Here is a 26,868-nt window from a genome sequence, read left to right as displayed (position 1 = left end):
GAGGGTTGGTTGTGGTGGTTTGGATCTTGATGCTCAGAGACTTTTAGTGTTTACTCTCCTCTTTTCTCTCATCACCATGACAACCACAAACAATCACAACTACCACAACACGGCTGTCTGGTGACGGACGTCCGCGGTAGCTCGGCTACAACATGTCAGTTACACAGAAAAATACATCATTTTCACAGTACCGTATTTTAAATGTACAGAACTTTAAACAGACTTCCACTTGTACGCAGATCGGGCAGCGCCCTAATGAAGTTTGTCCAAGTGGAGTTGCCGTAGGCAGCGGTCAAAGATGGCGGCCGGTCTGCAAATGCGCAGACCAGTATTTACACACATCGGGCAGCGACAGTTCAGCTCCTCACAGGTCATTTCAAACATGGCCGACCAGGCGGCAGGAAGTGGCCAGCTCCGCCAAAATAAAACATCACAACATGGAAAACTAGCTAAAACGGTCCAGGTCCAGGTCCAGGTCTAGGGGGGGGGGGGTATTAGACTACATTCAGAGTTCATAGAGTTCATTGGGGGGTTGGGGGGGTTTGGGGCTGTGGAGCCTTTTGGTTGGCGGCAGGTGAGCGACCAGCAGCAGGAGGCTCAGGTGTGTCTCTTTGGAGGTAGGTTTGGTTGGTGTGTGTGTAGGGGGGGGGGGGGGGGGTGAGGGTGGGGGAGGGGGGGGGGTGTGAGGGGGGGTGAGGGCTCCTCTCTGTGCTGACCTGAGGTGACCACACTGCAAAAACTCAACATCTTACCAAGAATATTTGTCTTATTTCTAGTCAAAACAAATCTCATTCTACTTAAAATCAGACTCATCACATTAAAAAGCAGCTTGTTTTTAGACACTTTTTACTTCTTTCAAGCAGATTTTCACTTGAAATAAGTAGAAAAATCTGATAGTGGAGCAAGTTTTTCTTTCTTATTACAAGCACAAAAAAAACTTCCTTTCACTGGCAGATTTTTCTACTTATTTCAAGTGAAAATTAGTTTGAAACAAGTGAAAATGATCTAAAAACAAGTTCATTTTTAGGTGATGAGTCTTGTTTTAAGTGAAAAGAGATTAGTTTAGTTTTAGACTAGAAATAAGACAAATATTCCTGGACAGACGTAGAGTTTGTGCAGTGTTTCTGTGACACTGAAGGCTCCAGGTTAAAGGTTAAAGCAGGCGCCGGCTGACCAGACTAAAACTTCCTTTGGCTCTGGTCAGACCGGCTCAAGGCCTCGTCGTCGTCGTCGGTGACGGCGACTCAAAAACTTTTACAAAATAAAACTAAAACGGAAGGAGAAAAAGGTTTTGGTTTCTACAGCGACGCCCACGGTCGGTCGGTCGGTCGGTCGTCATGGTAACGACAGACCTATAGGGACCTGGGAAACGCCACAGGGAAAAACAAACCAGATGCTGTCTTTAATTGAAGTCCATCATCAGGACTCAGCTTTGGTTTCAGTCTGGACCGGTCCCTGTGACGTCATCTTCATCTTCATCATTTATCATCTTCATCATTTATCTTCATCATCTTCATAATCATTTATCATCATCATCATCATTCATCATTTATCTTCATCACGTTAAAGGCTAAGTGGGTGTAATAGAATAAGGCTGTCAGCAGAGAGGAGGGGCCTCGGGGGGGTTAGGGTTGGGGGGGGGGGGTTGTGTTGTGTTTTATCCCGTGGGCCTGGTGGGCGGAGCCTCTTCCACCACGACCATCAGCGGAGGAGGAGGGGGGGCGGAGTCACACCTCTGTGGGCGGAGCAGACAGGTGTTAGAGAGCAGAGCTGCAGGTGAGTGTGTGTCTGTGTGTTGTAGTGGGTAAACTGCTTTTTAGTACATAAACAAACCCAGGCAAACACCAGAACTACACAAACAATCAATGTACGTTTAAATTAGGCGTACATTTTTTAAAGATTATAGGGAAATTTCTAGAAAAAAGTTGAAACATTTCTAGAAAAAAGTGGTACAATTTTGCCTTCTTTTGAAAAATCTGGTAAAATTTCTAAAAAAAAAAGAAAAAAAAAACGTAAACATTTTTGAAGAAACTGGTAAAATTTCTCAAAAAAAGGGGGGAGGCAAACAATAATACAAAAAGGGGTAAACATTTCTTTAAAAAAACAGTAAAAAGTAGAAAAGAAAAATTGAGAAGAAACTGGAAAAATTTCTCAAAAAAAATCTAGTAAAAAGTGTTAAAATGTGAATAAAAAGTAGTGGACCCCCTTGAACCCTGTCAACCCTCCCACTCTGAGAACCATTGACATTTACTTTAGTTAGATAGTTTAGTTGTACTGGCTATACTGAAGTATTTATGTATTTTCAGTGGCTATACTGAGTAAACCTGAGTATCACATAGACTACACCACTGTGTGTGTGTGTGTGTGTGTGTGTATGTGTGTGTGTGTGTGTGTGTGTGTGTGTGTGTGTTCTGACCTGGCTGAGCTCGATGTTCTCCGCTGTGTGACCTTTAGCAGCTCTGACGGCGTTGAGGGTGGGAGGAGTCTCCCAGCTGGCTGCCTTCCTGCAGAACAGACTGGAGACAGGACAGAGGAAGATGATGATACTAGTTGTGTTTCCATTTCCTCTAGAAACGCACAAAAACTAAATATCACAATAAATAAGTGGTCATGGAAATGCCTTCACTTCTAAAAACCTCTCAAGAAAACAACAGATAACCAACAGATTTAAACAACTACTGATCAGACAGACAGCTCCATGTTGGGTTGTTGCTACTTGGTACAATCCAATGAAATGAAATGAAATATCGCTAAAACATTTCTACGCTCTTGTGAGGTGTTTTTTGTTTCAGACGTGTCGATGTAAAAGTCGTCATGGAAATTTATTTAGGTTAGGTAGAACGTCACACAGCTGAGTGAACGTTTCCCGGCTCATCCTGACATGTTGCTTCCAGAGTTCGTCTTTGAAATCCTCATATAAAATATAATGAAATATTATATAATGAATAATATAATATTATATATATCTAAGGGCTTTGAGCAATTGAGCGCTGCCTTCATCTTCTGTTAAAAACAATACCAGCAGCTGAGATCGCTGTCCCATCACCATGGAAACACAAGACGCTAACGTCCGTCTTCCTCAAAGTGAAGTCTCACGGGAAAAGAATTTAAGAGAATTATGGGATATCGATTGTGAGACTAGATTTGGACCAGAGTTACGGCTCATTCACAAAACACCTTTCAATGGAAACATCTGCAAATAACAACTGGATTTTTTTTTTAATTTCAGAAATATCACTTTTTATTTAGTAAAAACCTGAGATGGAAACGCAGCAACTGGTATTGGTGATGAAGATGATGAAGATGAAGGTGAAGATGAAGATGGAGGTGATGAAGAGGCCGGTCTGACCTGCGTCGGTATCCCAGCAGGACGAAGATGAAGCAGCAGAGGACGCAGGCGAAGCCGCTGTGAACTCCCACCAGCAGCGTCGACACCGAGCCGTCGGCCTGCTCACAGTTACAGCCCAGACCTGACACACACAGATATTTAGTTATGGTATACATACATAATAAAGGTCAGAGAGGTCAGGGGTCATTAGAGGTCAGAGGTCATTAGAGGTCAGAGGTCAGAGGTCATTAGAGGTCAGAGGTCATTAGAGGTCAGAGGTCATTAGAGGTCATTAGAGGTCAGAGGTCATTAGAGGTCAGAGGTCATTAGAGGTCAGAGGTCATTAGAGGTCAGAGGTCATTAGAGGTCATTAGAGGTCAGAGGTCATTAGAGGTCAGAGGTCATTAGAGGTCATTAGAGGTCAGAGGTCATTAGAGGTCAGAGGTCATTAGAGGTCATTAGAGGTCAGAGGTCATTAGAGGTCAGAGGTCATTAGAGGTCATTAGAGGTCAGAGGTCATTAGAGGTCAGAGGTCATTAGAGGTCAGAGGTCATCAGAGGTCACAGTGGTACCTTCTGCGCTGCTTCCTCCCTCAGACAGAGACACCAGGCGGCGGTTGGACGGACCGTCTCCGTTCCCGTTGAACGCCACCAGCTGGATCTCATAGACGGCCGCCGGTTCTACAGGAAGTGACCAAAAGCAGATAATCTATAATCTATAATCTATCATCTATCATCAATAATCTATAATCTATAATCTATCATCAATATTCTATAATCAATATTCATAACACGGGCTGCTGCTGTTGTTACTGAGGTCTTCATCTGTTAGACCGGTCTGTCCTCTCTTCCTATGAACCAGTCTGCCATGTTGATGTGTGTACTGATAAGGGGTGTCAAGATTTCCATTTTTTATCGAAATCGATCGAAATTACGTCACGATCTCGAGCATCGAAGTCAAAGAGAGGATCGACGACCCCCCCCCCCCCCAAAGCTACAACTGCCCGTTGTCCCCATTGCGCACCAAGCCTCTCGTCAGTCCCTGGTCCGAGTTCTCCTTTACTTTTTATTTCGAGACAACACTCACTCATTCTCTCTCTCTTTTTTTTAAATTTTACCGGCGGTGTCAGCTGATGTGCCCGCCTGCAGCAACCCAAACAAAGTCACATGTTGACTGGCTCTATTCCAGCCACATGATTGGTTCGGCACGGTGCAACTCTCAATATCATTGGCTATTTGCCAAAACATGGATGAATGAAACCTATCGACCACGTCTCATATTTCTATCTAAGAAAAGTTATTTCACCATTTATAGCGTTTTATCACCCAGCCCTGGTGGGCTACTGCCCCCCTCCTACCTGGGGAACAGGAGAGGGTGGGCTACTGCCCCCCTCCTACCTGGGGAACAGGAGGGGGTGGGCTACTGCCCCTCCTACCTGGGGAACAGGAGAGGGTGGGCTACTGCCCCCCTCCTACCTGGGGAACAGGAGGGGGTGGGCTACTGCCCCCCTCCTACCTGGGGAACAGGAGGGGGTGGGCTACTGTCCCCTCCTACCTGGGGAACAGGAGAGGGTGGGCTACTGCCTCCCTCCTACCTGGGGAACAGGAGAGGGTGGGCTACTGTCCCCTCCTACCTGGGGAACAGGAGAGGGTGGGCTACTGTCCCCTCCTACCTGGGGAACAGGAGAGGGTGGGCTACTGTCCCCTCCTACCTGGGGAACAGGAGGGAGACGCAGCTCTAACTACACAACACCGACAAGCACTGAGAGCCGCATGTTGCAGTGACGTTATAAGATTTAAAAAAAACAACCAGCAAATAATAAGTCGACGAAAAGGTGCAACTTTGCTTTGTGTATTATTTGCGGGGGCTTTCGGGGGATCTGGTGACTGTGGAGGATCCGGGACTGATTGACTGTGGACCACCGCCAGTCTGATCAGGACCTGATCATCAGGTCCATCGCAGCGCTGCAGCTGCAGCTCTGCCCCGCTGTCACATGACTCTCTGTATCATCTCGTTTACATTAAGCCGACATCAGGAGAATAATGAGACACAACGGTAAATTAATGAAAATAAAATTATGATAATGTAAAGATATAAATATATTTGTTTCAAAACCTTGGGGGCAATTTTGGCCCCTGGATCATGATTTTTGGGGGCATGTTACCTTTATATTATAAATAAATTATTTAAATGTGACCATTAGTGCCTAATGTGATACATTATGGAAATTGCATCACTTATATGTAGCCCATCTTTTGAAATAAGATTTACTGTACAACATTTGATGAATAAAACCAACGATTGTAGACTAGACTAGTCTGAAAATAGCATAGACCTCTGTGCTGTAAGAAAAAGAAAAAAAATCGAGAATCGAATCGAATCGTGACCCTAAACTCGAAGATCAAATCGAATCGAGGATTTGGAGAATCGTGACACCCCTAGTACTGACCCAGGTGTGAGATGGTGTGTGTGTTGATGTGTGTGTTGTTGTGTTGTGTTGTACTGACCCAGGTGTGAGATGGTGTGTGTGTTGATGTGTGTTGTTGTGTTGTGTTGTACTGACCCAGGTGTGAGATGGTGTGTGTGTTGATGTGTGCGGGGAAGCTCTCCAGCCCCTGGACGTCTGGGTGGGAGACCCCGCGGTACTGCAGTCTGAAGCCCTCCAGGCTGCCTGGTCTGCTGGGCAGCTCCCAGTAAACCTGCATGGCCGTCTGGTTCAGCACCTTGGTGAAGAAGCTGGGGGGGCTGGGGACTGGAGGGGGGGGGGGCACGGAGACAAAGGGACGGTTAGACAGGTGACAGGTGATCATGCACTGCAAAAACTCTACATCTTTCCAAGAATATTTGTCTTCTTTCTTGTCAAAATGTCTCATTTCTAGTCAAAACTAATCTCTTTCCACTTAAAATAAGACTCATCACCTAAAAATGAACTTGTTTTTAGATCATTTTCACTTGTTTCAAACTAATTTTCACTTGAAATAAGTAGAAAAATCTGCCAGTGAAAGTAAGTTTTTTGTGTTTGTAATAAGAAAGAAAAACTTGCTCCACTATCAGATTTTTCTACTTATTCCAAGTGAAAATCTGCTTGAAAGAAGTAAAAAGTGTCTAAAAACAAGCTGCTTTTAATGTGATGAGTCTGATTTTAAGTAGAATGAGATTTGTTTTGACTAGAAATAAGACAAATATTCTTGGTAAGATATTGAGTTTTTGCAGTGTGTGAACAAGGTAAAACTTGTATTGAATTGTAATGAAACTACTGTATTGTGTCTTATTTAGGCTAACACATACAGTATGTAGCCTCCAGACCTGGGCAGTCTAGCTGACCACATTTTTAATGAATGATTGTTGTGTGTGTGTCTGGAGTATTTATCTGTCTATTTTTATATTGTGTATTTGCTCTTTCATTGTTGTGTGCTGCTGGGACAAACAAATTTCCCGCCTTCGGGATCAATAAAGTTAATTCAATTCAATTCAATTCAATTCAATTCAATTTTTGCCTTATCTTTGCTAGGCTGTGGAAGTTTGGGGCCACACATACTGCACAAGCATAAGACCACTGGTTATGTTACAGAAAAAGGCAGTAAGAATTATTCATAATGCAGGATACAGAGAACACACTAACATATAATAAGAAGAATAATTAGATATTGAGTTAAGGGACAGGCGATACAAGATGAAGTATCTTCTCCCTGTTTCCTTCCAACCAATGGAAGAAATGTTGGGATTTGCCATGATATTGTCAAATTGTGAAATTGCCTTGGTTGGAATAAATAAAAAGAAAGAAAAAAATAAAGACAGAAAGACGAGCGAAAGACAGAAAGAGGTACCCACCCCCGCCCAGCGTTGTCACGGTGATGGCGGCCGACTGCTGGCTGCCCCCCAGGGCGGAGTAGGCCTTCAGGTAGATGGAGTAGGTGGTGGCTGCGTCCAGGTTGGAGAACTCGTGTCTGAAGGTGGTTTTACTGACGGCCTCTTGCAGCTCCGCACTGTCAGGCTCTGAGGTCACACAGAGGTTAAAGGTCAGGGGTTAAAGGTCGGGGGTCAGAGGGGTCAAAGGTTGTGGGTCTGAGAAGTGAAGTCACTTCAACAAACTGCAATCCCCTCTTCTTCCTCTGGGGGCTGGTGTCAGAAAGCAGCATTCTCCATAGACCCCCATGTTAAAATCACCACCTTTACAGCTTAAAAAAACATATTTACAGCCTGGTACATTTTATTTTTCTGGTCTCAACCGATAGTTTCTACCCCCGCACACACTCTGAGGGGGGGACATTTTTTAAAACTCTACCGTTTTACTGTTATTAGGTTTAAAATTCTGGCCAATTAGGGCGCAGAAACGTTGAGTGACAGGTCTGGAGACCGCTGGTTCGAGGCCAGTGGGCGGGTTCTCGGCCTATTTTTTTTTCCTTTACTGCTATCACAATGAAACTTTACAAAATGAAAGTATTCATGAAAAGTAACACGTTTTGTATTACCAGTTTCTTTGAAAATGAATTTGAATATGCAAGTGAGCCATACACTAATGGAATATGCCCAAAATACACTTGTAATACAAAAATTTTTACTTTTCATGCCTACTTTCATTGTGTAAAGTTTCATTGTGGTAGGAGTAAAGGGGAAAAAAAGTAGCCTATTCAGGTGTATTTTGGGCATATGCCATTAGTGTAGGCTTACTGCTCATTTGCATATTCAAAGTCATTTTCAAAGAAACTTGTAATACAAAAAATGTTACATTTCATGGATACTTTCATTGTGTAAAGTTTCATTGTGATAGCAGTAAAGGAAAACAATAGCCCCATTGGGGTGTATTGTTGTCAGCACCATAGACTTTATACAGTAAATCAATGTTGGATTGATGAGAATTAAACATATTTCCCCAACTAGGATTTCTTAGGACTTTTAGTATGTTGTTCTGGACACCTCATAGAAATGATGGATGGTGAAAAACATTCTGTTACAATTAGTCTGTCGGAAAACGCTATTTTACCTGGACTATGAGGCAATAATTTAGAAAGATAATAGCTTGTAGCAGCATATTGTAAAAACAGTCCGGTCCAGTCTAGTCCAGTCTAGTCCAGTCTGATGTAGTCATTCTATTTTAATGCAGTGGCAATAAAGGCCTCTAATCTAATCTCTAGTCCGGTCCGGTTTGATCCGGTCCGGTCCAGTCTAGTCCAGTCCGGTCCAGTCTAGTCCAGTCCGGTCCGGTTTGATCCGGTCCGGTCCGGCGGTCTCACCTCCCAGCCGTCGTATGTGCAGCACGTATCCTATGATGTTGTTGGCGGCGTGCGGCGGCGGCTGGTCCCAGGTCAGCGTGATGCCGGCGGCGGCGGCGGTGGTCGGCGTGGCGACGAGGCCGGTGGGGGCCTCGGGAAGCTCCGCCCCCTCGCTGAGCGCCAGCCGGGCGCTGGCCTGGTTGGTGCCGGCGCTGTTCTCGGCGATGCACTGGTAGATGGCCTCGTCCTCCGCCGCGATGCGCGTGATGGCCAGAGTCCTGAGGGGGGGGGGGAGGGGGGGGTTAGACACGTTAGACACGTTAGAGACGTTAGAGACGTTAGAGACGGGGGCTAACGGGGCTTCTACGAGGTGCACTCCAAAAACTAGACTATACAACCAAGAATATCTGTCTTATTTCTTGTCCAAATGTCTCATTTCTAGTCAAAACTAATCTCATTCTACTTAAAATAAGACTCATCACATTAAAAGCAGCTTGTTTTTAGATCATTTTCACTTGTTTCAAACTAATTTTCACTTGAAATAAGTAGAAAAATCTGCCAGTGAAAGCAAGTTTTTTGTGTTTGTAACAAGAAAGAAAAACTTGCTCCACTATCAGATTTTTCTACTTATTTCAAGTGAAAATCTGCTTGAAAGAAGTAAAAAGTGTCTAAAAACAAGCTGCTTTTAATGTGATGAGTCTGATTTTAAGTAGAATGAGATTTGTTTTGACTAGAAATAAGACAAATATTCTTGGTAAAATTTTGAGTTTTTGCAGTGTGTGAACAAGGTAAAACTTGTATTGAATTGTAATGTAATGAAACTACTGTGTTGTTCTCTTATTTTGCCTATCTTTGCTACGTGTGGAAGTTTGGGGCCAAACATACTTCACAAGCAGAAGACCACTGGTCATGTTACAGAAAAAGGCAGTAAGAATTATTCATAATGCAGGATACAGACAACATACTAACAGATTGTTTATTATGTAAGTCAGGAATACTGAAATTCCAAGACTTAGTAGAAACACAAACACTGGCTGTAATGTATAACGCAAAAAATAGAATATTGCCAGAAAGTATAAAACAATAGTTTGTTATCAGATCAGAGGATGAAGAACAAAGGAGACACACTGCAAAAACTCATAATCTTTCCAAGAATATTTGTCTTATTTCTAGTCAAAATAAATCTCATTCTACCTAAAATCAGACTCATCACATTAAAAAGCAGCTTGTTTTTAGACACTTTTTACTTCTTTCAAGCAGATTTTCACTTGAAATAAGTAGAAAAATCTGATAGTGGAGCAAGTTTTTCTTCCTTATTACAAGCACAAAACACTTACTTTCACTGGCAGATTTTTCTACTTATTTCAAGTGAAAATTAGTTTGAAACAAGTGAAAATGATCTAAAAACAAGTTAATTTTTAGGTGATGAGTCTTATTTTAAGTGGAAAGAGATTAGTTTTGACTAGAAATGAGACATTTTGACAAGAAATAAGACAAATATTCTTGGTGAGATGTAGAGTTTTTGCAGTGCAGTGTCACCATGACGACGGTGTCAGTCTCTTACGTGTTGCCGTTGGTGAGCTTGAGGTTGTTGCCGGGCGACAGCAGCTTGCCGTTCTTCAGCCAGATGAGGTGCGGCTCGGGGACGCCGGACGCGGTGCAGCTGAAGACGGCGCTGCCCCCTGGTGGACGGGAGACGGACTGAGGCCACTGCACGAACTCTGGAGGAGCTGACACACAACACACAAGATTATTATATTTATATAGATTTATAGATTTATTTGACTTATTGATCACCGATCGGAAACTCAACCTGATACTAAATCAATCAAACATGTAACAACGAAATAACAATAAAGTTATTGATAAATAATACAGTTATTGATACAAGTTATTAGATAATAGTTATTGATAAATAATACAATTTGTAATAGATAATAAAGTCATTAATAAATAATCAAGTTATTGATACAAGTTATTAATAAACAATAAAGTTATTAATAAACAAGAATGAAGTTATTGATAATTAGATTAGATTTCTTTATTGTCATCATACAAGGCATGACAAAATTAATGCCACCCATGAACGGCGCATAAATAGATAAAAACATAAGGTACGAAATGATAATAATGTGATTGATAACTAATAAAGATATTAAATAAAGTTATTGATACAAGTTATTAAATAATGAAATTATTGATAAATAATACAATTTGTAATAGATAATAATAAAGTTATTAATAAACAGCAATCAAGTTATTGATGAATAATAAAGTTATTGATACAAGTTAAATAATAGTTATTGATAAATAATACAATTTGTAATAAATAATAATGAAGTTATTAATAAACAAGAAACAAGTTATTGATAAATGATTTGCTATTAAATAATAAAGTTATTGATAAATCATATTCAAGTTATTGATACAAGATATTAAATAATAGGTTTTGATGAAGAATATAATTAGTAAAAATTATAATAAAGTTATTAATAAATAATAATTAATTGTTATTATTATTGTTATTAATAAATAATAAAGTTATTGGTAAATCATAATCAAGTTATTAACGCCATTTGTGTCAAATCTGATACATGAAAACCCATGAGTTTTTCAGACCTTTATACATCCTGACTGTGACAACCCTCTTGTATATAATCTGTCTACAACCAGATACATGTAATGACCAGATGAACCACCAGGGGCAGTAACTCCATCCAATATGGCCGCTGTCAGCCAGGGACCCAAATGTGTTTTCTCATGGATATTTGGACCAATTTTGAAAAAGTAAAGGTAAGAAAAACTTTAAACTTGTTACTGAAACTTCAGTAGGAATAGTTACTGAATTGATGCAAAGTAAACTTATTTATAAGTAAGTATAAGTAAGTAGATCAAGTAAATTTATTAAAGTAAAGTAAAGTAACTTATTTTATAGTAGAACTGTGTATCTATCAAATTAGATACAGTATGTAAGTAATAAGGTACATTTCTATGCAAATCTGATATGCAATTTTTTCCCGGAATTATATAGGCTATATATATATATATATATATATATATGTATATATATATATATATATATATATATATATATATATATGTATTTATATATATATATATATATATATATATTTTTTTACATTTTTGTCAGAAGGTCCAATAAAGGGTCCAATTTAAAAAAAAAAAGTGAATTTTCTGACAACTATTTCATGGTTCAATCACGTTATTGATACAAGTTACTAATACATAATAAAGTTATTGATAAATAATAATGAAGTTATTAATAAATAAAGTTATTACTGTGATAAAGTTTATATCATCACATCATTTACTTCATGTTTATCTTCAGCTGTTGGACATGGAGTCGCCAGCAGAGAGCAGCAGAGGCTCACACACACTCACAGTTTCCTGCACTGCAAAAACTCTACATCTTACCAAGAATATTTGTCTTATTTCTAGTCAAAATAAATCTCATTCTACATAAAATCACCTAAAAAGCAGCTTGTTTTTAGACACTTTTTACTTCTTTCAAGCAGATTTTCACTTGAAATAAGTAGAAAAATCTGATAGTGGAGCAAGTTTTTCTTTCTTATTACAAACACAAAAAACTTTCACTGGCAGATTTTTCTACTTATTTCAAGTGAAAATTAGTTTGAAACAAGTGAAAATGATCTAAAAACAAGTTCATTTTTAGGTGATGAGTCTTATTTTAAGTGGAAAGAGATTAGTTTGGACTAGAAATAAGACAAATATTTTTTTGCAGTGTCTATAGACTGAATCTGAATCTGTTCACATACACTTGAACTTGTGGAAACTCTGACATGTGAACATGAACTTGAACTCATCTCTCTGTGTGTGTGTGTGTGTCTGCCTCCTCTCTGACCTCTGACCCCCCCATCCCCCCTGTCAGACAGACAGGTGCTGTCTCGCCTCCGTCTCCACGGCGACAGAGCGACGACATCATACACTCGTGTCTCTGTTACCTCAAATAACCCCTGAAGCTCCGCCCACTTCTCCTCTACATGCAAAAGAGGGGGGGTCAGAGGTCACAGAGGGGGGGGTGAGGGTGAGGGGGGGTGAATAGGAGCCATTTATCAATGGAGGGGGGGGGGGCAGGGGGGGCAAAGGGGCATTAACACTGAATAAAGTTGATTTGTGAAGAGAGACGACCTTCGACCTTTCACACACTGAACCTCATCAAGTTCAAGAGCAGAACACACTCACACACACACACACTCACACACACACACACACACACACACACACACACACACACACACACACACACACACACACACACACACACACACGGTTGAAGTTCATGTTCATGTGGTTATGACTGAAAACAAGTTCATCAGCTAGAGAATAACGCATTTCCTGAATGCAAACAGAAACAGACCGATAGATGATCAATGAAAACACAAAGAAGGACATGAACTTCCCTCTATTACAGTTTTTCTCAAGTCTTTCCAAGAATATTTGTCTTCTTTCTTGTCAAAATGTCTCATTTCTAGTCAAAACTAAACTATTTCCACTTAAAATAAGACTCATCACCTAAAAATTAACTTGTTTTTAGATCATTTTCACTTGTTTCAAACTAATTTTCACTTGAAATGAGTAGAAAAGTTTTTCTTTCTTATTACAAGCACAAAAAACTTGCTCCACTATCAGATTTTTCTACTTATTTCAAGTGAAAATTAGTTTGAAACAAGTGAAAATGATCTAAAAACAAGTTTATTTTTAGGTGATGAGTCTTATTTTAAGTGGAAAGAGATTAGTTTGAAAGAAATAAGACAAATATTCTTGGAAAGATTTTGAGTTTTTACAGTGTACTCTTAGTATTGCATTCCTATTTTAAGTTTTCCCCATTTCACGTTTTTTAATTTTATTTTTATTCATCTATTTTTATTTATTTATTACTACTACTACTTTACAATTTTATTTATTCAATTATCTATTTTAATTATAACTTATATCACTAAACAGCCTGTCACTCAGTTATTATATGAAGCCTTATGTGAGGAAATGTTGTGTAAAATGTTGAAATAAGAACTTCTCTCTCTCTCTGTCTGTTTGGAGGACGATGATGAAATAAATAATGAACTTTAATGAGATGAAACCAGCTGATTGTCTAACAGATGTGTGTGTGTGTGTGTGTGTGTGTGTGTGTGTGTGACAGACGGGCCCTGGTCTGGATAAAGTCCTCTTTGTGAAGTGGGACTCTTCACATGCTAATCCATATTCTAATGAAGGGAAGAGTCTGGGAAACACACACACAATGAGCCTGTGTGACCTCTGACCTCTGACCCCCCCTGACCCCCCCTCAACCCCCAACACACACACACACACACACACACACTCTGAGCTGCAGCCGGAGCGCGTGCAGACGAAACAAACAGAAACAGACCGATAGATGATCAATGAAAACACAAAGAGGGAGTTCAGACCTGAACTTCCCTCTATTACAGTTTTTCTCAAGTCTTTCCAAGAATATTTCTCTTATTTCTTGTCAAAATGTCTCATTTCTAGTCAAAACTAATCTCTTTCCACTTAAAATAAGACTCATCACCTACAAATGAACTTGTTTTTAGTTAATTTTTATTTGTTTCAAACAAATCTTTACTTGAAATAAGTAGACAAATCTGCCAGTGAAAGCAAGTTTTTTGTGTTTGTAATAAGAAAGAAAAACTTGCTCCACTATCAGATTTTTCTACTTATTTCAAGTGAAAACCTGCTTGAAAGAAGTAAAAAGTGTCTAAAAACAAGCTGCTTTTTATGTGATGAGTCTTATTTTAAGTAGAATGAGATTTGTTTTGACTAGAAATAAGACAAATATTCTTGGTAAGATTTAGAGTTTTTGCAGTGTACTTGTTCGATCTTCACATTGTTGTGTCACTTTACATTAACAAGCAGTTTCTCATTTCTTCTAACAAGTTGAGGGAGGATGTTGGGATGTAAAGCCCTTTGAGACAAACTGGTGGTAACAACGGGCTATACAGATAAAACTGCCTTGCCTATATGCCAACACCTAAATTGTTAATATAAAGTGTGAATAAGACAGGGCCTAAAATGGACCCTTGAGGAACCCCTTTAGTCTAATTAATCTAATTAATCTGTCATTTAAATTATTCTTAAACCATTACTAGATTTCTTATCAAAACCAAGAGTTTCAAGGTGATTTAAAAGCAACGAGATAGAAATAAAACTGCCTTGTCTTACGTCATGTTGATCAAATGTATTATAATCAGTCTCTGTTGAATTGTCTCTCAGTCTTTACATGTAAATGGTCGAACAAGTCGTCATAATGTGTCTCAAGTAGATTTCTTTACATTTACATGAGACCTTTTCTTCTGAATCTGAGTTGGTGAGCGGCTCTCAGGTGGTTCTCAAAGTCTGGTCTTTTTCTTACCACTTTTTCCTAGAAATGATTAAACGTTTTAGGAGAAATTGTACAACTTTTTTCAAGAAACGTCTCTAAACTTCTCACCATCGGCCCTAATTTAAATGTACATTGATTAAAGGGATAGTTCACCCAAAAGTCAAATTTCGCTGAAAGTGCTCGTCTATTTTTCTATTTTTCTTGTCTATCACCTGATATGAAGGAATCAAGATGCCTCTGGTACTGATCACATGACTGTATGATGGAGCTTTGTATACCTGATGATAGTGTCATTGTTGTTGTTGCCATAGCATGCTTGTGCACATTTATATTTTTTTCCTTTTCTTGTTGAGTGTTTTGTTATGAAATGTTTTTTGGAATATAGTGCACTCAAGATGTGTCACCTGTTTGATCATGTGACCTAGAGTATATTAAAGGCTCACTGCTTTCCCCTGTGTTAGTCTGAGGAAGGGCCTTTGAGCCCGAAATGTTAGCTACTTCCTTTGGGTGATAATAAATGATTTATTGCTCTGGAGCTTTTTGCTGGTGTGCGGATTTCTCCTTTTTCATCAAACTACAGGTCTAGTTGTTGTGTTGTTGTGGTTGCCGTGGTTACCTTGCACCACCAGCCGGCCCAGCGCCGTCCTCCTGGACCGACTCCCCGGCCGATTGGCCGAACACACGTAAACTCCTGAATGTTGCAGCGTCGCATCAGAGATCATCAAGTTCCCCGTTCCCAGGACCTGGACCCCCTCCACGCCGATGGACCGGCCGTCTGAGGGGACAAACATTCAAAAACATTCATCCTCATTTCTACACACTAAAAACCTCTGGGTTATTTCATCTACCCAACCACAGGGTTATGATGTTAATGTTTTACCTGTTACGGGTTATTTACAACTATTGCCAAAAACATAATTTCACTCCATCACTGAAACATTGGTACAATCTGCTGCTAAGCAACACTCACATCTGCTGCTAAGCAACACTCACATCTGCTGCTAAGCAACACTCAGATCTGTAAAAACGTACATTCACCTGGTCAACATTTAAATTTGCTTTAAAACTGACTGAGATATTGAGGATCAAAAAAACAAGAATCTCAAAAAGTAGCCTACCCGTTTGGGTCCCCTAGAGGCCTCAAGGGTTAAAGGACAATTCCGGGCAAATTCAACTCAGGGGTGTATTTTCATATCATTTTAGGTCTAAAAGAATGAATCTGAAGATTTTCAGTTTAATGTCTCCTGTTTTGCGGTAGTTGCGTCTGTCCCCGCATCGCCACGGCAGCAATGAATGGGAGTGGATGTAAGTTCTGCTGTTTAGGCTGTTTCCATCCCTCAAAGCCACAGACAGCGTCAGATGGAGACTCAAACATGCACCGAGAAGTTTATTTACTTCAAGCAAGCCGACATGTTTGTAAAACTAGATCTAATTCAAAGTCTCCCGGAGTCTCGCGCGAGCCCGAAGTTGCAGTGCTGGTGTGTTCAGGTGCAGTAGGAGCTACCGCTTGTGTCATAAACACAGGAATATCAACTCTTTACCTGTTTCAAGTGTACATGTTTTTCCACAGACAGCGTCAGGTGGCTACTCAAAGATGCGCTGAGAAGTTTTTTTTACTTGAAGCAAGTAAAGAGTTGATATTCCTGTGTTTATGACACAAACGGTAGCTTTTCCCACTGCTCCTGAACACACCAGCACGGCAACTGGGTCTCGCGCGAGACTCCGGGAGACTTTGAATTAGATCGACTTTTACAAACATGTCGGCTTGTTGAAGTAAATAAACTTCTGGGTGCATGTTTGAGTCGCCATCTGACACTGTCTGTGGCTTTGAGGGCTGGAAACAGTCTAAACAGCAGAACTTACATCCACTCCCATTCATTGCTGCCGTGGCGATGCAGGGACAGACGCAACTACCGCAAAACAGGAGCGATTAAACTGAAAATCTTCAGATTCCTTCTTTTAGACCTAAAATGATATGAAAATACACCCCTGAGTTGAATTCGCCTGGAATTGTCCTTTAAACAGTTTATCCAGAGCTGACCCCCCCAAACACGACTCCATATAGTATATATATATATACGGTATTTTTTTTTTTCTCTCTTTTCTTCTTTATTTCCAACAAATTCAACTCTCTTCAAAAGCAGAAAGAGAAGGAAGAGCTCTGCTCTCCGTTCAGCTCCCGTTGGGATATTTAGAAATTCTAACTGAGCTGAATGGAGAGTTGGTCTTTCTGTTTATGTTTGTTGTGTTGCCCCTTTACTGGTCCCAGACCGTCCTGTAGCGTGTGTGTGTATAGATGTTTGTTGTGTTGTTGTGTAGTGTGTGTGTAGATGTTCCTCACCGAGCCGGCTCCAGGACACGATGGGGCGGGGGTTGCCCGTGGCGATGCACTCCAAGATGGCCGTCTGGTGGATGTTGATGGTGAGGTTCTGAGGTCCAGACAGGATGGTGGGCTCCTGGTAGATCCTGGACCCTGCAACTGGACCACAGAGGCAGAGACAGAGCTTTAGCTTTAGAGAAGTGGTAAGATTTCTCCTAAAATGTTTAATCATTTCTAGGTCAAAGTGGTAAGAAAAAGACCACATTTTGGGCAGGAAGGACGAAGGGAAAGAAGGAAGGAAGGAAAGAAGGACAAAGGGAACGATGGGAGGAAAGAAGGAAGGAAGGAAGGAAGGAAGGACAAAGGGAAAGAAGGAAGGATAAAGGGATAGAAGGAAGGAAGGACGAAGGGAAAGAAGGAAGGAAGGAAAGAAGGACAAAGGGAACGATGGGAGGAAAGAAGGAAGGAAGGAAGGAAGGAAGGACAAAGGGAAAGAAGGAAGGATAAAGGGATAGAAGGAAGGAAGGACGAAGGGAAAGAAGGAAGGAAGGAAAGAAGGACAAAGGGAACGATGGAAGGAAGGAAGGAAGGACAAAGGGAAAGAAGGAAGGATAAAGGGATAGAAGGAAGGAAGGAAGGAAGGATGAAGGGAAAGAAGGAAGGAAGGAAAGAAGGACAAAGGGAACGATGGGAGGAAAGAAGGAAGAAGGAAGGAAGGAAGGAAGGCAGGAAGGACGAAGGGAAAGAAGGAAGGAAGGAAAGAAGGACAAAGGGAACGATGGGAGGAAAGAAAGGAGGGAAAAAGGCGGAGGAGATAATGAGATAATGAAATTTGAATTTTGGGTGAACTATCCCTTTAAACTGCCTTAGGAAACTGCACTCATTGACCTGCAGATCTAACTGGGCAACACTCTGTCTTCCATAATTAACTAACATGAATTTTACGTGAGGAGCCCCATGATCAGGTGTGATGTCCACCGTACGAGGTTTAGGGGAGACCGGGGTTGGTTGGCACACTTTTCACTCTTTGCCATAGCACTCTGGCATCATTTATGTGAGAATATTCAAACCAGCATTAAATGAAAGGTTAAGGTGTCAGCTTTAACTAAACACATTTCAGTGTCCACAGTTATATTCTAAAATCAATTTATCTATGAATAAAATCATACTGCGCACTTGTGCCAACCAGCCCCGACACGGGGTTGGTTGGCACACTTCGTGGGGTTGGTTGGCACATTGTAAAAATGAATGGATGAAGCAACCAATATAATAATAAATTGGAAATTTAATTCTAATGTATTAAAATTTAAGAAGATAGCATGTATATGCATGCTTATATTTGCATGTATGACACTAAAACAGGGCATTTAAGGCCACAAACAAGATAACACGTACACAGAACATCAAACAGTAAATGATTTGAGTTTTTTTTTTTTCTTTAAAGAGAAAATATTCAATGAACATAGAATTTATTCTTAAATATAGCATATCACATCTTTGTATTTTTATTTATTTATATCTCACTGTGTTTTAGATTTGCTGTGTGGGGTGGATGCAGATTATTTACATTTAGGCCTATATAGAATCACTGGAATTACAGTATTGGCATATACAGGCTTTGTGGCCCATTTCACTGCATAAGCCATGTGCCCATTTCTTGCACTCAGTGCCCTGAATTGTATGAAATTATGTTTAATCACATTTAATATATGTATACTGCATATTGGGGTTGGTTTGTGTGTGCCAACCAACCCCGACCAAAACAAACCCACTTTTGTGAATATATGATGTTGCCCAGGTAACATCACTCATCAAAGACTTTCAAGTTTCATATCAAATTGAAGCCGACTCCTATCTCTACACACTGGAAGTAACACATTTCCAATATCTTTATCCAAAGCAATTTTATAACACTTTAAGTGCGGGGGGCAATTTTTTACTTTTGGTACTAAAAAACAGATATTTTGCCCTCAGCAAAAAAGTGAGTCATTTTCAGATGTTTTAACAAACTAGATAAGTGCAGCTCAAAAAGATGATCATTTTGATGTCACATTTGTGAGTCTGTGACCAACAGGAGGCCAGAAAACAGGGGTGTGCCAACCAACCCCTGTAGCCAACCAACCCCGGTCTCCCCTACTCTCTCCAGACCCCGTGACCATATGCACTCTCAGAACTTTTAGCAGTATCCAGAAAACTAAAATAATTCTGGAATAAAACTGATTTAAAAAACTTTTAAAAAGTAACGTTCTTCAGTCTCAGAACAAATATTCGTGTATTTCTGCATTTGTATTTGTGCGTGGCCTACCAGAGTGGGTGTGGCCTATCATAGTGGGTGTGGCCTATCATAGTGGGCGTGGCCTGCCAGAGTGGGCGTGGTCTATCAGACTGGGCGTGGCCTATCAGAGTGGGTGTGGTCTACCAGAGTGGGCGTGGTCTATCAGACTGGGCGTGGCCTACCAGAGTGGGCGGGGCCTTACCTGTGACGGACAGCTGGGCCTCCTGGCTGTAGCGGGTGTTAGCGATGTTGGATGCGACGCAGCGGAACGATCCGGCGTCGGTCCGTCGGACGCCGGTGATCTGCAGCACGCCGTTAGGAAGCAGCGTGTACCTGACACACACACACACACACAGAGGTTATCTCCATGACGACGCGGCCTCAGAGGGAGGCATAGATATAGGCCTATATACTGACTAGATGCTGCGTTCCCAGGCAGCTCTATTGAGTGGAATACATCAACGTGGCGGCCATCTTGGTCAGGGGGAAGCCGTGTCTACTTCCTGCACTAGAGGTCTATCAACCATTAACATAATAATAATAATAATGGATTACATTTATATAGCGCTTTTCTACCGTTACCCGATACCCAAAGCGCGTACAGCAACCATTATTCATTCATACACATTCACACCGGTGGTGGTAAACTACGTGTGTAGCCACAGCTGCCCTGGGGCAGACTGACGGAAGCGTGGCTGCCATTTCGCGCCAAACGGCCCCTCCGACCACCACCATGATCATTCATACACAACATCACCACAACTCACTGAATATTCAACCGATTGGTTTATTATAAATGTCAGACACATATTTATGATACAACAACAATAAAACATTCGAGTAGAACTCATACAAATCTTCAACAATTCAAGTAGAAATTCTGATACAAAATCAGCCTTGTAGCAACCCAAAACGTAATAACGGCCAACAATGTAATAACGGCCAATAACGTCATTTTGACCATTTTAAATGTAAAAAAGCCAGTAACGTAATAAATGTATTATGTTATTGGTCTAGTATTAAAAAACCCTTTGAAAATGTAATGTAACAACTGTCAAAAGTTTTTAAACAAGTAAAAAAAAGTTATTACTTTATTGACTCAAACATTTAATTACATTATTGGCAAGTTATTACATCATTGGCTGAATTTTTAAAAAAAAATTTATAATTTTTTTTAATGTATTAAACATACACTAAGATACTCAGACACCCACATGCATCAATACACTTAAATGTGTTGTACAGGGTCTGACTGGTCTGACTGCTGGTCAGACGTTTATATGTCTATGGTCAGAAACCCCTGACCAGGGGCGGCGTTTAGCTCACTGGGTGGGGCTGCCGCCCCATGATGGGGCTCAGTCCTCGGTGCGGGCGGCCCCGGTTCGAGTCTCGTGTCGGACGGCCCTTTCCTGCGTGTCATTCCCCCACTCTCTGCCTCCCCATTTCCTGTCTCTCTCTTGACTGCACTATCGATTAAAGGCAATAAAAGCCCAAAAAAAAAGAAAAGAAACCCCTGACCAAGATGGCCGCCGTGTTGACGTACACTGAGAAGCAGAAGGCGTCTAGTCAGTATATACTCTATATATCTATGAGAGGGAGGAGGAGGATGTTGTTGCCACGGCGACTCACCTGGGGTCGTCAGTGCTCAGCAGCAGCCGGTCTCTCTGCCAGGTGATGTCGGCCTCTGGGATGCCGTTCACCTGGCAGGTGAGTCTGGCCACGCCCCCTTCGTCCACGGCAACCGACTCGGGGTGGGAGAGGAACTTAGGAAGAGCTGGGAGAGGAGAGGAGAGAGGGATGCTGTGATGATGATGTGTGTGTCTAATGCTGCGTTCAAGACAACTCAGAAGTTGGAAAAAAGCGAGTTCCAAGTTGGAAAAATTGACCACAGATGGAAATGAGCTGTGACCTAAATCTGGTGCAACCATCTCTTCTTTTTTTTCCTGCAAATCTAAGTATGTAATGTATGTAATGTAATTGCACACTGTCCCTTTAATAAACTAATAAACTAATAAACTAAACTAATTGAACGGCGTCAAACTCGGAAATTACAGGTCTGAAACTCTGTTATCATATCAGAGCTTCGACTTTCCGACTTGACGTCACGACAACATGCCCTCGTCTTAAACGGTTAGAATTTAGACATTTGAAGTTATTTGTTGAGGTTTTAATGCATATTGTTTTTGTGTATTATTGCAGTAGCCTATACGAAATACATTTATACACTGCAAAAACTCAAAATCTTACCAAGAATATCTGTCTTATTTCTAGTCAAAATGTCATTTTTAGTCAAAACAAATCTCATTCTACCTAAAATAAGTATATTTATACATATATACATACATAATTAAACATAAAAAGCAGCTTGTTTTTAGACACTTTTTACTTCTTTCAAGCAGATTTTCACTTGAAATAAGTAGAAAAATCTGATAGTGGAGCAAGTTTTTCTTTCTTATTACAAACACAAAAAAAACTTGCTTTCACTGGCAGATTTTTCTACTTATTTCAAGTGAAAATTAGTTTGAAACAAGTGAAAATGATCTAAAAACAAGTTAATTTTTAGGTGATGAGTCTTATTTTAAGTGGAAAGAGATTAGTTTTGACTAGAAATGAGACATTTTGACAAGAAATAAGACAAATATTCTTGGAAAGATTTTGAGTTTTTGCAGTGTATTAAGCTGTGATTGTTATATTGCGTGAAACTGCGGTATGTAATGGAAATAACGTGTAGTACTACTAGTGTGTATAGAGTGTAGTACTAGTGTGTATAGAGTGTAGTACTAGTGTGTATTAGTACTTACAGGCCAGCTGCACGCGGACCTTGTGGCTGACCAGGCGTCCGTAGCGGTTCGTAGCGGCGCAGTCGTACTCTCCGGTGTGTATAGAGTGTAGTACTAGTGTGTATAGAGTGTAGTACTAGTCTAGTGTAGTACTAGTATATATAGAGTGTAGTACTAGTGTGTATTAGTACTTACAGGCCAGCTGCACGCGGACCTTGCGGCTGACCAGGCGTCCGTAGCGGTTCGTAGCGGCGCAGTCGTACTCTCCGGCGTCGGTCTCGTTCTGCTCTCGTCTCTTGGAGAAGTTCCTGATGAGCAGCGTCCCGTTGCCGAGCACCGTCGCCCTGGCGCCGGTCGCCACGGGAACGCCGTTGCGCCTCCAGGTGATGGAGATGGGCCCCTCCCCCTCCACCTGACAGTCCAGCAGCAGGGGCCGGTCCCGCACCGCGATGACGTCACCGGGCTCCTTCAGGAAGGCCAGCTCCGAGGCCCCGCCCACTCCTGGGAAAGAGACACGGGAAAGACACAATAACCTTTAAATCATGTAATAATACTGGCCATTTTAAGTGTAATTCAGCCAATAACGTAATAACTTTGTTTAAAGGGGTAAAAGCAGCAGGAATGTTAAAAGAGGTAGAAATCGTGCATCTTTAAGTGAAACAGTTGAAGATTTCAAAGAGTTGAAATCTGCAGGTAACCTGAAAACTGAACCAGTGCTAATATAGCTGAAGCAATGGCTGAGAATAGATTAAAAAGTAGAACTTGTAAGAAGGAGGCCTGTAATAACGGTCAATTATGTAATAATATTGGCCATTTAAGTGTAATTCAGCCAATAATGTAATAACTTTTTTTTACTCGTTAAAAAACTTTTGACAGTTGTTACATTACATTTTCAGGGTTTTTAATACTAGGCCAATAACGTAATAACTTTTTTTTGTTGCCAAAAATGTAATAAGTTATTACATTATTGGCTGGTTATCATGTTACTGGCTTTATTACATTTAAAATGGTCAAAATTATGACGTTATTAGCAGTTATTATTACATTATTGGCCATTATTACGTTTTGGGTTGCTACAAGGCTGATTTTGTATCAGAATTTCTACTTGAATTGTTGAAGATTTGTACGAAGAAATTGAAAAGCCGAAGTCTACTCAGATATTGTTCCATCTATATTAGTAGCCTAATGGTTCAACAATGTTTCCAAGTTGTACGTTTTAAATATATTTGAGTAGAACTTTGGCTTTTCAATTTCTTCATACAAATCTTCAACAATTCAAGTAGAAATTCTGATACAAAATCAGCCTTGTATCAACCCAAAACGTAATAACGGCCAATAACGTCATAATTTTGACCATTTTAAATGTAAAAAAGCCAGTAACGTAATAAATGTATTACGTTATTGGCCTAGTATTAAAAAAACATTTGAAAATGTAACATAACTGGTTATTACAATGTCAGTAGTTTTTTTAACTAGTCCAATAAATGTAATAACTTATTACATTTTTGGCAAAAAAGTTATTACGTTAATGGCCTAGTATTAAAAAACCCTTTGAAAATGTAATGTAACAACTGTCAAAAGTTTTTTAACAAGTAAAAAAAAAGTTATTATGTTATTGACTCAAACATTTAATTACATTATTGTCAAGTTATTACATTATTGGCTGTATTACACTTAAAATGGCCAATATTATTACATAAGTGACCGTTATTACAGGCCTCCTTCTTACAAGTTCTACTTTTTAATCAATCAACTCAGCCATTACTTCAGCTATACTAGCACTGGTTCAGTTTTCTTTACTTTCAGGTTACATGCAGATTTCAACTCTTTGAATTCTTCAACTATTTCACTTAAAGATGCAGGATTTCTACCTCTTCCTCTAACATTCCTGCTGCTTTTACCCCTTTAAAGGGCATCATTCATCTCTCAGCTTCCAAGTTTTATGTTTCATATTTAGCGTCAGCCTTTTCAACATCGTTTCAACAATTTCTTCAGGTCATTTCAGCATTGTTTCAGTAATGGCCTTCAGCTTTCAGCTTTCAGCATTCACACGTATTTCCTTCAGGAAATGCATTCTCTAGAGATCAATCAAATGTCTCATCGATCTGTGTGTCTTGCTAGAGGACTGGGACCAGAACCAGCAGGGCGGACTGGGAGTTTTGATCCCAGGCAACAGCCACCAGATTCAGGCTCCAAGACTGAGGTAGGTTGATGCCTGATGTGAGAATGCAAAATAATAAAGCAAAGGCTCCACTTTCAATGGAAGTCCTCACGTCCGCTGAATAACATGCGCCATGCACACACAGCTGTTTCTGTTTTCCTACAAAATAAAAGTTTTCTTTGTTGTGCTGCAATAATCTGTACTCAAATCACATCAAATGTTTGTTTCTTACAACATACAAAAAATGGGAGTATCCAACGAGGAATTTATTGAGCTCATGGCTATGTATACATATACATAGGTGGATCTTTTACTTCCAATTTTTGAAATATCTGAACTGGGTCTAAATCAGGACTGGGTCTGGGTCAGACTGTGACATGGTCTGGTCTGGGTCTGATGTGGTCTGATGTGGTCTGGCTGAGGGTGGAGGACCAGCTGCTCTGGTCTGGTCTGGTCTGTGTTTTTATTATTAGTCTAATAAAGGAGGAGATGGAGCTGGTCTCTGACAGACAGAAGGGCTGCAAAGCATCATGGGAGACTGAAGTCAACCATGACACATTAAATCAGCTGATGGAGTTTGACTGACGGGTCTGTTAAAGAGGCCCCGCCCCCGACACACACACTCACACACACTCACACTGAAGGAGTCTGCAAACAGACGGGAGAGGAGATGTTGACCTCTGACCTCTGAGTCCCGGCACAGACTCCATTCATAGAGACAGGGAGAGACAAACAGGACCAGGTCCAGGTTTAGACCAGGTCCAGGTTTAGACCAGGTCCAGGTTTAGACCAGGTCCAGGTCCAGTTCTCAGGGACATCGTCTGTGTCCTAACTCCCTCTCTTAGTCGTAGTTCTAGTGATTATTAATATTTACTATATAATGACTCATTGTTTCCCACAATTCACCACAAAATGGAACGTTTTAATTACGCGACATAACAAGTAATTAACTGTGTGTTGGAGTTGTGAAAGTGTTTTTGCCTTTAAGGCAAGGCAAGGCAATTTTATTAGTATAGGCCGTTGTTACCACCAGTTTGTCTCAAAGGGCTTTACATCCCATCATAACAACATCCTCTGTCCTTAGACCCTCACATCCACTGAGGAAAAACTCCATGGAAAACCCTTTTAACAGGGAAAACCAGGAGAAAGCTCAGGGTGAGCAACAGAGGAGGGATCATCACCCAGGACGGACAGACGGGACAGAGATGTTGTTACAGACAAGAAAACAGTTTACAACAGAGAATGTGAGAAAGTCACTACAGAGTATGTGGAGAAGAGGAAGGAGTTAGGACACATCCACTGAGTTCAAAGCTTCAATGTCAGATTGTGGTGCATTGAATTCTGGGTAAATTAAGGCTTTAAACAATGGCCGACTGTTTCACTTTGAGTGAGGAGAAAGGATAAAAAAGGTCCAGAACCCGGACCAGGAGACCAGGAGACCAGGAGACAAGCACCAGGGCCAATTGCTGCTATTATTCTCTATCCTCACTAACCCTTTTTATGCAGATTGTTATCTGTCTTTCTACTGCTACAAGTGCTGCTAACATTCTGCATCCTATTATGTTTGGGCAGGTAGCAATGCCATGCAACGTTCAGCTGCATGGCACTGCTACCTGCTTTCTTCTTTTTTTCCATTGTTATTATTATTACTATTATCTGTGATCTGTGGTATGTCTGTCTGTCTGTTTTTTAATGTGAGGACTACGGACGGAAACTAGCTTTGAGCTAAATCCGGCACACTTACAAGAAGCCATGGCGTTATAAATTGTTCATTAATGTGCACTGTCCTTGACAAATAAACACTAAATGAAAATGAAAACCAGGACCAGGAGACCAGGTCTCAGGTCTCAGGTCTCAGGTCTCTCTGCAGCGACAGAAGCTTGGGGACATTAAAATTAAAACGCAGACAGAGGTCAGTGAACGCCTCGTCGTCCTCTTCTCAACTTGAACTTGGAGGTGACTTTCCCAGGCTCCATCCCCCCCTCCCCTCCTCCCCCCTCCCCCTCCCTGACGACATCACCAGACGACATTGTCACCACCGACCCCCCCCTCCACCCCCCCTACGACCCCCCCATCCTCCATCTTGTTCTGGTCCCAGCTGGTCTCTGGTCTGTGGGAGGAGACAAAGAGACGACCGATGGCAGCAGGAACTCCCCGTGACGTCTGGACCCCCGATCCCCCCCAAAAAAACCCCAACCCACCCCCACCCAACCCTTAGACCATTAGACCCCCCCTGGCCCCCCATCCAGACCTCCTCCACCTCCTATTTAGTATGAATGACAACAATAATGACAACAAAAGTCCGACCCAGACACAACAACAGACCCCCAAATCCCCAAAACACCAAAACCACCACGCGCCGTCCTGCAGCTGCTCCGACTTCACACCGACACGAAGCACCAGGACCGCCAT

At 41.0% G+C, this 26,868-nt stretch overlaps 1 protein-coding gene across 1 annotated transcript; it reads right to left on the bottom strand.

Annotated features, from left to right (window-relative positions):
- Positions 1 to 1,657: 1,657 nt before the first annotated feature.
- Positions 1,658 to 26,868, bottom strand: LOC146972868 (immunoglobulin superfamily DCC subclass member 3). Its single transcript, XM_085803281.1, has 14 exons — positions 26,810 to 26,868; positions 22,491 to 22,828; positions 21,145 to 21,289; positions 19,718 to 19,848; positions 17,262 to 17,399; positions 15,537 to 15,695; positions 10,106 to 10,271; positions 8,563 to 8,819; positions 7,160 to 7,324; positions 5,892 to 6,080; positions 3,901 to 4,008; positions 3,350 to 3,470; positions 2,417 to 2,504; positions 1,658 to 1,735 (listed from the first exon to the last, which is right to left on the bottom strand). The coding sequence occupies exons 1-14, from the start codon at positions 26,866 to 26,868 to the stop codon at positions 1,658 to 1,660; spliced, it is 2,142 nt and encodes a 713-aa protein (XP_085659407.1).

The sequence above is a fragment of the Trachurus japonicus genome, chromosome 16 (genome assembly GCF_045865225.1).
Source record: "Trachurus japonicus isolate A0001 chromosome 16, Traja_1.0".
Taxonomy (NCBI): domain Eukaryota; kingdom Metazoa; phylum Chordata; class Actinopteri; order Carangiformes; family Carangidae; genus Trachurus; species Trachurus japonicus.
This window is presented reverse-complemented; position numbering and strand designations above follow the sequence as displayed.

Excerpts from the sequence above, each read along its gene's own strand:
- LOC146972868 (XM_085803281.1), bottom strand. The coding sequence starts at position 26,868 with ATGGCGGTCCTGGTGCTTCGTGTCGGTGTGAAGTCGGAGCAGCTGCAG. Across the intron at positions 21,290-22,490 it reads GGTCCGCGTGCAGCTGGCCT|CTCTTCCTAAGTTCCTCTCC; the intron begins GTAAGTACTAAT and ends CTCCTCTCCCAG. Across the intron at positions 6,081-7,159 it reads CGTGACAACGCTGGGCGGGG|TCCCCAGCCCCCCCAGCTTC; the intron begins GTGGGTACCTCT and ends CCCCCCCTCCAG.